Source organism: Heterodontus francisci, chromosome 25 (genome assembly GCF_036365525.1).
Source record: "Heterodontus francisci isolate sHetFra1 chromosome 25, sHetFra1.hap1, whole genome shotgun sequence".
Classification (NCBI taxonomy): Eukaryota; Metazoa; Chordata; class Chondrichthyes; order Heterodontiformes; family Heterodontidae; genus Heterodontus; species Heterodontus francisci.
Window position 1 is genome coordinate 65,356,848 of NC_090395.1, and position 14,089 is coordinate 65,370,936.

Below are 14,089 nucleotides of genomic sequence, written 5' to 3' on the forward strand. Positions count from 1 at the left end.
AAGAGTCAACCACATTGCTGTGGATCTGGAGTCACAAGTAGGCCAGACCAGATAAGGACAGCAGGGTTCCTTCCCTAAAGGACATTAGTGAACCAGATGGGTTTTTACATCATAAAGCAATGGTTTCACAATCACCACTAGACTAGCTGTTTAATTCCAGATATATTAATTGAATTCAAATTCCACAATCTGCCGTGGTGGGATTTGAACCCATGTCCCCAAAGCATTAGCCTGGGGCTGTGAGTTACTAGTCTAGTGACATTACCACTATGCCACCGCCTTCCCTTTAGCCTGTTGAGGGTCCTAGGCTTCCCCTATCGGACGTGTAAGGTACATGCCAATTTTTCACCTGTAATTTCAGGTAGCCACCTCTGTTTTGCTTCTATAGTTTCAGGTTGCCTATCCCAAATATTGTCCCTGGGGCTAGGGAAAGGATCATTGTCCTGGGTCCCATCCTGTTGTACTTCTGGCATGGGGCCAAGAACTTAGCGATGTTGGGCCCTAAATATGATACAGGCATGTTAGCAAGATTCACACTGAATTACATTTGTTATAAACTAACCTCAGCAGAGGACATTGTGCCATTTCGAAATAATTTTGAGATTGATAAATTGAGGAACTGAGCTTAACCAAAAATCACAAGTAAGCCAATTTGAGAAATAAGGTCAGTTGCCAATTTGTTTACCGCAGCAGAGATGTCTCAACTAACTACAGAAAGACAAGTCAGCACTGCAGAAATGAGGCACTTTTTCCTATAGCCAAACATGCTGGTTTCAAGCACTCCCAAATCAACACAAGATACAGAGTAAGATGGCTTCAGATCTGTCCCAACAGGATGTCGGAACGACAGCCGTAAAAAAAAAACTGGTGCTCTGGTGAACTGGGACACATGTTTTGCACATCAACCTTTCTTATAATCTTTAAGAGATGCTCTACAGACAGTTTTATTTCAACGATCTTCATCACTCCACCATTGGTGGCTGTGACTTTAGCTCCCAAATTCCTATGCTCTAAAATTCCCTCCATGAACCTCCCCATTTCTCTATCATTCTCTCCTCCTTTAAGATACTCCTTAAAACCTACCTCTTGGATCAAGCTTTTGGTCACTTGTCTTAAAATCTCCTTATGTGGTTCAATGTCAAATTTTGCCTGATAATGCTCCTGTGAATCAGTTTGGGATATCTTACGACATTTAAGACACTATATAAATGCATGTTGTTATTATACTGTGCATACTAGGAACTGAAATTAAGCAAACATTGTACCTATATTTCAAAAAAAGAGATGAATCTGATCCAGGTTTGCAGGCCTAAAATCAATAAAAGGTAAAATAATGGAAACTATTCTAAGGACATGGCCCGTGGCAATGTGGAGAAGTAAATGGAAAAGCAAATAGAATTTTGAGACTCATTGCCAGAACATGGAATGCCATGCAACAGAAGGCATGCTGATGTCTTCTAGTGCATTCATTCTTAGCTTTTGCCATCAGATCACTATCTAGTCCAATGCATTGGCAGAATTGCATGTGTGTGTACATCACGACACCCCAAATTCCATGGGCATGGCCAATGCTCAGGGTGAACATCCAGATATGTTGCTGCGTAATAGTAGCAGGCACTTAACGGAGGAAGGAAAATCTTTAGAGTGTCACCATATTGCTCTGAGTGGGCAACGCACAGGCCAGTTGGGCCTAACATCAACATCCGGTGGACACCATTGACCAGAAATCTATCTGGACCAGCCATATAAATACTGTGACTACAAGAGCAAGTCAGAAGCTGGGAATTCTGTGGCGAGTAACTCAGTTCTTGACTCCCCAAAGCCTGTCTAGCATCTACAAGACACAAGTCAGGAGTGTGATAGAATAGTCCTCACTGGCCTGGATGACTGTAGCTGCAACAACACTCAAGAAACTCAACACCATCCAGGACAATTAAGCAGCCTACTTGATTGACACCCATCCACCACCTTAAACATTCACTCCCTACATCACCGGTGCACAGCGGCAGCAGTGTGTACCATCTACAAGATGCACTGCGCAACTCACCAAGGCTCTTTCGACAGAACCTTCCAAACCCATGACCTCTGCCACCTAGAAGGACTAGGGCAGCAGATGCATGGGAACACCACCATCTGCAAGGTCCCCTCCAAGCCACACACCATCCTGAATTGGAACTATATTGCTGTTCCTCCACTGACTCTAGGTCAAAATTCTGCAACTCCTTCCCTGTGGGTCTACCTATGCCACACGGACTGGAGCAGTTCAAGTAGGTGGCTCACCACCACCTCCTCCTCAAGGGCAGTTAGGGATGGGCAATAAATGTTGGCCTTGCCAGCAACTCTCACATCCCATGAACAAATAAATAAAAATATTTAGTAGCCTTATTTTTTCATTTTGATCTAGGAATGCTGGTCCCCCTCTGGCACTTGTTCCATTAGAAGTTACATTATGGGACCCAGGACAATGGCTACACCTGCTGTCAGTAGACATGGAGGTGTTTCTCCTGGGATTCCTGAGGAAACTAGTTATGCATTCTAGACACTCCCCGCCTAGTTTCTGCTGAGATGGAAGACTGCGGAGGGTGGGAGGGCTTTGGTAGAAGAAATTCCTGACCCACTTGGCTGAATTTGACCCCTCCCTGTAAATGGGGCAGAAACCTGATGGATCCATTTTCTACTCGCAGAATTCCAGCACCTCCACCTGTACTGGAGCAAGCGGAATCTCCACTGTATAAAAACGTCTTCACTAACGGATCAAACAAATTACAATAAGCCTGTCAAAAAATGCTTTTTTTAAAAAAAAAGAGCATCGCAATAGACCCTCTTAGCAGAACATTTAACACTTTATTTAAGTATATAGGAATTACTCATTGGGACGAAACGAATGTTTATCTTACGTTCAAGAACGTTCAGTTGTAGGGGAACCATGTCGTAGCCGATCACTGTTATGCCGCACCAGTAAGATCCCGCATCTTCCATGGATAATTCGGTCAAGGTTATGGCAAACACTCCACTGGTCTGGTTATCTGTAGCAATTATCCTTCGGCCCCTGTTTACATCCAGTTTTTGAGTTCTAGCAATCACACTGCACAATTTCCTCTCTGACCCCTTGCACAAGTACTTCTCGTAGTCCTTGTAATATGATACTGGATAGTGACACCTTAAGGTGACAGCTTCTCCTAAAGTCCCATTCACTTGTCTTGACCCAGTTAATCTGTCTGCGAGAATAGAGAACAATATATAATTGCTTAAGGTCATGAAGAGCACCTGCTGGCAATATAGTGTGACAGCTATCTCAGAATCGAGGTATTTTACAGCACAGATGGGGGCCATTCAGCCCATCATGCCTATGCTGGCTTCCTGAAAGAGTTGTCCACTTATCCCATTCCCTTCGCTCCATAGACTTATCAAATGTTCCTTTCAAGGATGCTCGGATCCTTTCTGCTTTACAAGTCAAACAGAACCCTGAAAGATCTTATGAAGTGACAGTGATAGATAATTCATTTGTTTTTAAGCCAAACAGTTCACCTTGGTGGACAGTTTTAGGACTTATTCTATGTTCAACTTCACCTTTGAACACTAAAGCATCTTCCAGCATTTCTGTCACTTCAGTTATAACCTAAAGAATTATTTAAAAAAAATTGCATATATAACAAATCATATCAGAGTGAGAGGAAAGAACAGTCTATAATAAAAATGTGCAAATGACAAAGTGTCAGGATTTAGTTGAAAATTGGACACATGTATTTCTTTGTAATTTTTCTAATGGTGCTAAGTAGATCTACATGTGTATTCTGTTTTAGTTCCAATATCTGAGCTCTCTATTTACCCACCTTTGAGTATGAACTTTCCTCCATGTCAACTGCCAGCTCATTGAACTGTCAACTGGTCAGCACTCTACAAGGAATAGCAGCTTCATCGCCAGGATTGGAGCTTGTCAACATGAACCTGCCAGTCACAAGGGACAGCTGCAGACTGGCAGAGCCAATTCGATGAGTTGGAGAGAGAACTGATGGTTAATGGAGTCTTATTTGGTTGTGCGCAAATTTCTCCAGGAAAACATGCCCCAAACATTCCTTAAAAAATACATTACCAAGTTTTATCTTCAACATCTTCAGCCTTTCATGTGCTTATGTTCTTTTTCTACAAATATAAATGAAGGACAGATGGATTTGCCAACTGCTTCAGTTATAAAGGCTTGTAATAATGGTATAGATTTTTGCCTGCCTCTTATTGAGGAATGAAACTCTGACTAAAATTGTTCTCACCTTGAACATCTCTTCGAATTCAACTAATTTCCTTGAATTTGGAAAGGGTTACAATGGGACCTGCATTTGAACAATATGTAGAATACGGTTTTTAACAACTCTACTTGGATCCCCCACTCTGACCTTGAGAATGTAATTAACTATGCTTCCAATTTCCACCATTCCTCGCTTTCATACGATTCTTCTCTGATTATTTCCTTCCCTCTATTTCTGTCTGCCTGTCTCTCTGTTGATGGGCATTCCACAGATGCCAGCGACGACCTGGAATATGCTACTTCCCACTCCTTTTCCTGTCAGGCTCCGTCCCTTCTTCCAAGTTTCTCCATCCACAATCACAACTCTGCTGTGCTGACTCCACCTTTTGCAGCAGAGCAAAAACACCCTTCTTCCTCAGTTATGTCCATTGCATTTCCATGTGTCTCTGCTCTCACCCTTCCTCCTCCTTCTGCAGCAATAGGAGTCCTCTGTTTAACTTTCAGTTTTAAGATTCTATCCAAAACATTAACTTACATTTTCTCTCTACAGATTGTGACTGATTGAATATATAGAATTGCTGTTTTTATTTCAGATTTCCAGCATGTTATTTTTTGATCATTTAACACAATTTTAATGCAATTCTTCTGAACTATCAGCCAAATGTATGGGTTGCTTATTTTTCCTGAACATGTATTTTAAATCTGAGAATCTTTTTATTAATCTCTGAGCAAGACTAAGAATGTTTTCTGTTTAAACAGATAAGAGCCACAGGGAATACTTCATTTCTTGGAATGCTTATCCTGTACTTGAAGTAAATAAATGGTGATTCATTTTACCTTCAAGAACATTCAATTGTACAGGAGCCATTTCATCGCGGCCCAGCATTGTTATCCCACACCAATACCATCCTGCATCTTCGCGTGATAAATGTTTCATTGTTACAGAAAATATTCCACTGGTTTGGTTGTCCACAATGAACAGTCTGTTGAATCTTTCCTGCTGTAGTCTTTGAGTGCGAACCATCACTGTGCATGAATATCTCTGTCCTCCTTTACACCAGTACTTCTCGGAATTCCTGTTACTTGGTGTGCTGTATTGACAGTTGACAGTGATGGATTCTCCCAGATTTCCGTTCACAATCCTTGGTCCCACTATTCCGTGTGAACCTGTTGGAACAGAAAGCAATCGGTTGTGTCCTGACCATGCATTTGAAGAAAGCATGGATGAGGGAAAAACCGCTCGATTTAGTGGATTCTTCCACTGACCATTTATAACTTGGCCTATCGTGGGCAACTGAGTGAACACTTTTTGACAAGATCCTTTTTGCTGACAAATCACTAGAGTGCAAATTCCCTGAAACGCCTTACTGAAATATTAGTACTACATGTTGAATTTGTAACAATTTGTCCCGATGTCTGTAAGGATTTGGACACCTTGTTAGTTTTCAGCACTAAGTCCTTCCTCCAATCTTATTACTTTGGTTACACTCTGTCAGAATTCCTCCTCCCATCTGCATGAAAAATGGGAAGTAAAATATTGAAAAGTAAACACATACCTTTACCAATTATTCAACTCAACAGCGATGTTGACTCTGTTAAATCGATAGTAAGCATAAATGAATACTTGATGGTTCAGTGGGGCTGCTTTTCATTCCCCTGCCGGGCGGGAATAAGCAGTTGCAGGATTAAAATGACAGCACAGCACTGACCATCAAATTCATGTCAGCATCTGGGTCACCATCATTTTTCCAGGGGCTTTGAAACGGATGGCCCAAGTGCCTGCCAGAAACATGACGTCAATAGGACCCAGATGCAATTTCACATTCCCAGTGTGTGGTGCATGAGTCGCATACCTAGGTCCATTGGTACTTGGTATTGAGTAGTCTAACCAGCAGTCCTTAAAGGGATACTGCAGCCCACTCAAACAAAGTATTACAAAAAGGGATTTAAATGATTTCTATTGGTTGAGAAGGAGCATTAAAGCTCCCTCTGGCCGCTTAAATATTGCCCGCTCACCGACTTGTCTGACTTTCTGCAGGGCTCCTCCTCCCTTTAAATCACTTCCGCCAAGCTGCACTCTGGAGTAGAGATGCCAGGGGCTGGATTTTCATTCTGGGGTCAGGACCTTGACATCGGGTACATTTTCGGCTCCCGACCCTGCATCATGCGGCGCCTGAGGCCTGATGTGATTTTTGAATGGCTGGCCAATTAACGGCTCGGGTGCGTGCTCACCATCCATTGAAGGATGGCGGACTGGCAGGGTGGGGGAGGGGGGGTCTCCCGAGGCTAGTGGGCCAATAGGAGGCCCTCGAGCCCTGAGAAATCGGCATCCCCATCGCCAGAGGTAGGGCTGCCGATGTAGATAGGAGAAAATGGAGGCACCCTCTGAAAAGCTTTTAACAAGGATGATATTTATACTGGATACAGCCGCCAGGCCATCCTCACGTAGGGGAAAATGTCTCCACAGGGTTGCCTGCGTCTGCAACTGTAGCCATCTCATGGTTGTGGCCACGGTGGTGGGAGGTGTGCAGGGGGGTTGTTAAAGATGTTACATGGAGTGTTGGACTCCCTGTCTGCCGCCAGGAATCTGCCTCCATTCATCGGCCGGGTTTCGGCCTTGGTAGGGGCTCAATTGCCGACTAGAAAATTCCAGTGACTGTCTGCACTGTGCCCTTAATAGGCTCTAAAGGCCTTAAGTAGTTACCCATGGCTTGTGGGCAGTTGCCCATCACTGCCCATACCCCCAACCATCCACGTCTCAAAAGGCCCAAGGCGGGAACACGCCAGGTATTTGTGGGCCCATCCGCCCCCAGTCGTGCCTCTGTGGCCATTCAAAATTTTGTCCCAGATGTCCTAACCCTTCTGATTAATGAGCTGCTCCAAAAGTGAGCAGTTGTTGAAGGTGGATGGAGCCTTGGACCACTTCCACCGGGTAGGTGGCAGGAACACTCTGCCCGCCTCCCACCCGCCTCTTGCCCGTCCACTGCCAAAGGGAATTGCTCACTTGAAAATCTACCCAATCGAACAAAAACTTAAACTTACACCAACAAAGAGTAAATCTTGCAGATCTTGTATATCATTCCTTCATTTAAAAGTGGTAATTAGCTGAGTATGGTTGATAGTTGGATGCGGGGATCAGGAAATCAGTTGAGTAATATGGGGCAAAATGACTAAATAATTGGAGAAGTAAGAGTTCACCAGGAACAAAAAGAACAGAAAATGCTGGAAACACTCAACCAGTCAATCGGAGAGAAAGAGGCAAGTTAATACTTTGGGTGCAGACTGTTCCTCAAACCCAAAATGGAATATGAGCAGAATAATGTAACAGATCAATCTCATTCAAGTAATGGATAGAAGCATTCAGACATTAATGAAGCAAAGAGTGGGTAAATAGCAAAGGAAGTGAGAGGCCTGGGAAAATCCCAGCTGTGGCCCAGATGTGCACCGTGTGAGAGGAGGTGATTGGGCAGAAGTTCCATCTCCTGCTTCTGCATGGGAAAACACCAATGAAAGGACAATTGGAATTAAGCCTCCTACTTACTTTGCTGTTGTACATTCTTTGTTTCTTTAAAGCCTTAATACTTCTACCCATTATTTGACAATTATTTGCAACATCACACGATTCTTCTGTTTGTTATATACAACTTCTGCCCTCCTTTCTATGGTTGTGGTGAGTTGCTTGGCTGCATTGCTTAAGTAGGGTCCGCAGCTGAAATGTTGGGGCAGAATTTGGTGGGAAAATAAAGGTGAGTTTAATGTGCACGCCATTCTTAGTGTGAGCTCATTGATCATTCCTTACGGAGCTGATTGTCCAAGATGCCATACTCCTTAATCTCTCAAAGTGACACATGGGAGATGACTAGAGAAAATTAAGTGGTATGTAATTAGTGGCAAGATAGCAAACTGGATTAAAAATTGATTAACTTGGAAAAGCAGAGTAGGAGTTAAGTGCAATTTTTTCATTGGCTGGAGTTGGGTAGTGGTGTATCTCAGGTTACTGTTCTGGGACCACTTCTGTTCACCGTGTATAGCTATGATTTGGAAATAAACCGAGAGTGTATGGTGTTGAAATTTGCAGATTATACCAAAATAGGAGGGAGGTATAGTTAATTCATTAACAGATCAAAGGAAACTGCAAAGAAATATTGATAAGTTGGGGGAATGCGGCTAAAAGGTGGCAGATGGTATTCAATGTAGGAGTGAGATGCATTTTGATAATTCACTAATTATAATCTGAATGGAATTAGGCTCAGTGCTGTGGAAGAGGAGAGGAATTTAGCTCACAGGACATTAAAAACGGGGACATGCCACTAGGTAAAGCCTGGTGGCTTCCTAAGAGAGTCGGGGGGTGGCGGTGTCCCTCCTTTAGAGGCAATCCAGGGCCGCTGGAGGGATCCCCAGGTGGTGATCACCAATTAATTAATTAATTAATCGACAATTAATTTCCTGCCCACCATTAAGCAGCTTCAGGGGTCCGATGGAGGGCCAAGGCGGGGTCTCCCCCCACCTTCTGGCCCATTGCCAGGACCTTATGGTGAGAATAAAATGCATCCCTACATATTTCTATCTCGTGAGTTAGTCCGTGAGAATATCTGTCTGCTTGCAATAATCCAGTCCCACCAGAAAATTGACTCTCCTCTGTTTTAACCTGAACACTCAGATTCATGCTAAAATATTACTTACAGGTCAATTATTGAAACATTCATAAATGACCTCAATAATTACTTTCATATACCTGGTAAGAGAAACGATAAAACCCAGAGCTTAATTTCTTGGCAAAGTACAGTAAGTTCTGCGAGTATAGGTTCTTCTAAAATGTTTGTGTAAATAATGAATTTTTTTCCCACCTATTCAACAAAGTTAGTAATAATTTTCAACAATTTACCTGTGCGTGATACACAAAAGGTGATTTTACAAATGACCTGCTTGAAGATTTTTGTTGACTTGCAAAGTCAGGACTCAGTTCCAGGCAGACCATATCCCGACCATGAATCAGGACTTTAAACAGGTCACCAATGTCATTGACATTTCATCAAATTCCATCTGATTGTACGAATAACAAATAGTCAGGATCTGTCCCCATTTCAAAAAGTCGGTTGCCATGGCTATTCCTTTCAGTAGTTACAGATTTGTTTAATCTTGACTTGTGTCATGGAAAATTACAAACATTTCTTTACAATAGTTTCAGCTCAAGGCAAAAGTATTACCTATGGGCTACTGACTATGACTTGCTTTTAAATATTGAACCATAATTCCCTCAGTATTCCTTTAAAACAAATATCTCTCTGGATGTACTTTAACCAGCATTTTTGGAAAAATAAAACTTAAGTTTACTTAAAGCTGGTTTCTCAATCACAGCTATTTCTGTGTTCTTTCTGAACCAAAGTTGCTGAGACCTGATCTGACAGTGACTGACCCTTTCCCCGACCTCCCCCTTTTCCTCCCTCCCTCCCTGTCAGACGCTCAGTGGGATCAGTAGGGTCTTTCTCAGTCATGAAGCTCTTTTTCTAAACTTAAATGCTTTACACATAACAGGTGAATGTTTAGTTTGCAAAACTTGTTTCTCTTCTCCTTTTGTTCCTTGTGAAGATCATCCAAAGCATAAACAAAAGATATACAATAAGGACTGTTGCAATGCACAACTTATGCCATAAATGAGCAAAGTGTCATAATTTAAGAGCATCTCAAGTGAATTCTGAAGGTTTTATTCAAGAATGTGTTAAGTTGCATATTCCACAGTATTCTGTTCTTAGAAATAGTGATGAGTTTTCAGAGTTTTTTCAACTCATTTTTAAAAGAACAAAGAACAAAGAAAATTACAGCACAGGAACAGGCCCTTCGGCCCTCCAAGCCTGCGCCGATCCAGATCTTCTATCTAAACATGTCGCCTATTTTCTAAGGGTCTGTATCTCTTTGCTTCCTGCCCATTCATGTATCTGTCTAGATACATCTTAAAAGACGCTATCGTGCCCGCGTCTACCACCTCCGCAGACAACGCGTTCCAGGCAACCACCACCCTCTGCATAAAGAACTTTCCACGCATATCCCCCCTAAACTTTTCCCCTCTCACTTTAAACTCGTGACCCCTAGTAATTGAATCCCCCACTCTGGGAAAAAGCTTCTGGCTATCCAACCTGTCTATACCTCTCATGATTTTGTACACCTCAATCAGGTCCCCCCTCAACCTCCGTCATTCTAATGAAAATAATCCTAATCTACTCAACCTCTCTTCATAGCTAGCGCCCTCCATACCAGGCAACATCCTGGTGAACCTCCTCTGCACCCTCTCCAAAGCATCTACATCCTTTTGGTAATGTGGCGACCAGAACTGCACGCAGTATTCCAAATGTGGCCGAACCAAAGTCCATTACAACTGTAACATGACCTGCCAACTCTTGTACTCAATACCCCGTCCGATGAAGGAAAACATGCCGTATGCCTTCTTGACCACTCTATTGACCTGCGTTGCCACCTTCAGGGAACAATGGACCTGAACACCCAAATCTCTCTGTACATCAATTTTCCCCAGGACTTTTCCATTTACTGTATAGTTCACTCTTGAATTGGATCTTCCAAAATGCATCACCTCGCATTTGCCCTGATTGAACTCCATCTGCCATTTCTCTGCCCAACTCTCCAATCTATCTATATTCTGCTGTATTCTCTGACAGTCCCCTTCACTATCTGCTACTCCACCAATCTTAGTGTTGTCTGCAAACTTGCTAATCAGACCACCTATACTTTCCTCCAAATCATTTATGTAGATCACAAACAACAGTGGTCCCAGCACGGATCCCTGTGGAACACCACTGGTCACACGTCTCCATTTTGAGAAACTCCCTTCCACTGCTACTCTCTGTCTCCTGTTGCCCAGCCAGTTCTTTATCCATCTAGCTAGTACACCTTGGACCCCATGCGCCTTCACTTTCTCCATCAGCCTACCATGGGGAACCTTATCAAACGCCTAACTGAAGTCCATGTATATGACATCTACAGCCCTTCCTTCATCAATCAACTTTGTCACTTTCTCAAAGAATTCTATTAAGTTGGTAAGACATGACCTTCCCTGCACAAAACCATGTTGCCTATCACTGATAAGCCCATTTTCTTCCAAATGGGAATAGATCCTATCCCTCAGTAACTTCTCCAGCAGCTTCCCTACCACTGACGTCAGGCTCACCGGTCTATAATTACCTGGATTATCCCTGCTACCCTTCTTAAACAAGGGGACAACATTAGCAATTCTCCAGTCCTCCGGGACCTCTCCCGTGTTTAAGGATGCTGCAAAGATATCTGTTAAGGCCCCAGCTATTTCCTCTCTCGCTTCCCTCAGTAACCTGGGATAGATCCCATCCGGACCTGGGGACTTGTCCACCTTAATGCCTTTTAGAATACCCAACACTTCCTCCCTCCTTATGCCAACTTGACCTAGAGTAATCAAACATCTGTTCCTAACCTCAACATCCTTCATGTCCCTCTCCTCGGTGAATACCGATGCAAAGTACTCGTTTAGAATCTCACCCACTTTCGCTGACTCCACGCATAACTTTCCTCCTTTGTCCTTGAGTGGGCCAATCCTTTCTCTAGTTACCCTCTTGCTCCTTATATATGAATAAAAGGCTTTGGGATTTTCCTTAACCTTGTTTGCTAAAGATATTTCATGACCCCTTTTAGCCCTCTGAATTCCTCGTTTCAGATTGGTCCTACATTCCCGATATTCTTTCAAAGCTTCGTCTTTCTTCAGCCACCTAGACCTTATGGGATTGAGGTTCACAAGGAGGAGGTGTTATCAATTTTGGAAAGTGTGAAAATAGATAAGTCCCCTGGGCCAGATGGGATTTACCCTAGGATTCTCTGGGAAGCTAGGGAGGAGATTGCAGAGCCTTTGTCCTTGATCTTTATGTCGTCATTGTCGACAGGAATAGTGCCGGAAGACTGGAGGATAGCAAATGTTGTCCCCTTGTTCAAGAAGGGGAGTAGAGACAGCCCTGGTAATTATAGACCTGTGAGCCTTACTTCGGTTGTGGGTAAAATGTTGGAAAAGGTTATAAGAGACAGGATTTATAATCATCTTGAAAAGAATAAGTTCATTAGAGATAGTCAGCATGGTTTTGTGACGGGTAGGTCGTGCCTCACAAACCTTATTGAGTTTTTCGAGAAGGTGACCAAACAGGTGGATGAGGGTAAAGCAATGGATGTGGTGTATATGGATTTCAGTAAGGCGTTTGATAAGGTTCCCCACGGTAGGCTATTGCAGAAAATACGGAAGTATGGGGTTGAAGGTGATTTAGAGCTTTGGATCAGAAATTGGCTAGCTGAAAGAAGACAGAGGATGGTGGTTGATGGCAAATGTTCATCCTGGAGTTTAGTTACTAGTGGTGTACCGCAAGGATCTGTTTTGGGGCCACTGCTGTTTGTCATTTTTATAAATGACCTGGAAGAGGGTGTAGAGGGTGGGTTAGTAAATTTACAGATGACACTAAGGTCGGTGGAGTTGTGGATAGTGCCGAAGGATGTTGTAGGGTACAGAGGAACATAGATAGGCTGCAGAGCTGGGCTGAGAGATGGCAAATGGAGTTTAATGCGGAAAAGTGCGAGGTGATTCACTTTGGAAGGAGTAACAGGAATGCAGAGTACTGGGCTAATGGGAAGATTCTTGGTAGTGTAGATGAACAGAGAGATCTTGGTGTCCAGGTGCATAAATCCCTGAAGGTTGCTACCCAGGTTAATAGGGCTGTTAAGAAGGCATATGGTGTGTTAGCTTTTATTAGTAGGGGGATCGAGTTTCGGAGCCACGAGGTCATGCTGCAGCTGTACAAAACTCTGGTGAGACCGCACCTGGAGTATTGCGTGCAGTTCTGGTCACCGCATTATAGGAAGGATGTGGAAGCTATGGAAAGGGTGCAGAGGAGATTTACTAGGATGTTGCCTGGTATGGAGGGAAGGTCTTACGAGGAAAGGCTGAGGGACTTGAGGTTGTTTTCGTTGGAGAGAAGGAGGAGGAGAGGTGACTTAATAGAGACATATAAGATAATCAGAGGGTTAGATAGGGTGGATGGTGAGCGTCTTTTTCCTCGGATGGTGATGGCAAACATGAGGGGACATAGCTTCAAGTTGAGGGGTGATAGATATAGGACAGATGTGAGAGGTAGTTTCTTTACTCAGAGAGCAGTAAGGGCGTGGAACGCCCTGCCTGCAGCAGTAGTAGATTCGCCAACTTTAGGGGCATTTAAGTGGTCATTGGATAGACATATGGATGAAAATGGAATAGTGTAGGTCAGATGGTTTCACAGGTCAGCGCAGCATCAAGGGCCGAAGGGCCTGTACTGCGCTGTAGTGTTCTAATTCTAATTCTAATTATGTATGCTTCCTTTTTCCTCAGCTAGTCTCACAATTTCACCTGTCATCCATGGTTCCCTAATCTTGCCATTTCTATCCCTCATTTTCACAGGAACATGTCTCTCCTGCACGCTAATCAACCTCTCTTTAAAAGCCTCCCACATATTACCTGTGGATTTAGCTTCAAACAGCTGCTCCCAATCTACATTCCCCAGCTCCTGCCAAATTTTGGTATAGTTGGCCTTCCCCCAACTTAGCACTCTTCCTTTAGGACCACTCTCGTCTTTGTCCATGAGTATTTTAAAGCTTACGGAATTGTGATCACTATTCCCAAAGTAGTCCCCTACTGAAACTTCAACCACCTGGCCGGGCTCATTCCCCAACACCAGGTCCAGTATGGCCCCTTCCCGAGTTGGACTATTTACATACTGCTCTAGAAAACCCTCCTGGATGCTCCTGACAAATTCTGCTCCATCTAGACCTCTAACACTAAGTGAATCCCAGTCA

General features: G+C 43.4%; 1 protein-coding gene across 1 annotated transcript in view; it reads right to left on the bottom strand.

Moving 5' to 3' along the window:
- Window positions 1-14,089, bottom strand: part of LOC137384035 (polymeric immunoglobulin receptor-like) — a 64,078-nt gene that overhangs the window by 16,543 nt on the left and 33,446 nt on the right. The window contains exons 9-10 of the mRNA XM_068057600.1: window positions 5,081-5,410; window positions 2,898-3,218 (exon numbers count right to left, since the gene is read on the bottom strand). Of these exons, the coding sequence (XP_067913701.1) occupies window positions 2,898-3,218; window positions 5,081-5,410 (651 nt within the window). The remainder of the gene's footprint in view (window positions 1-2,897; window positions 3,219-5,080; window positions 5,411-14,089) is intronic.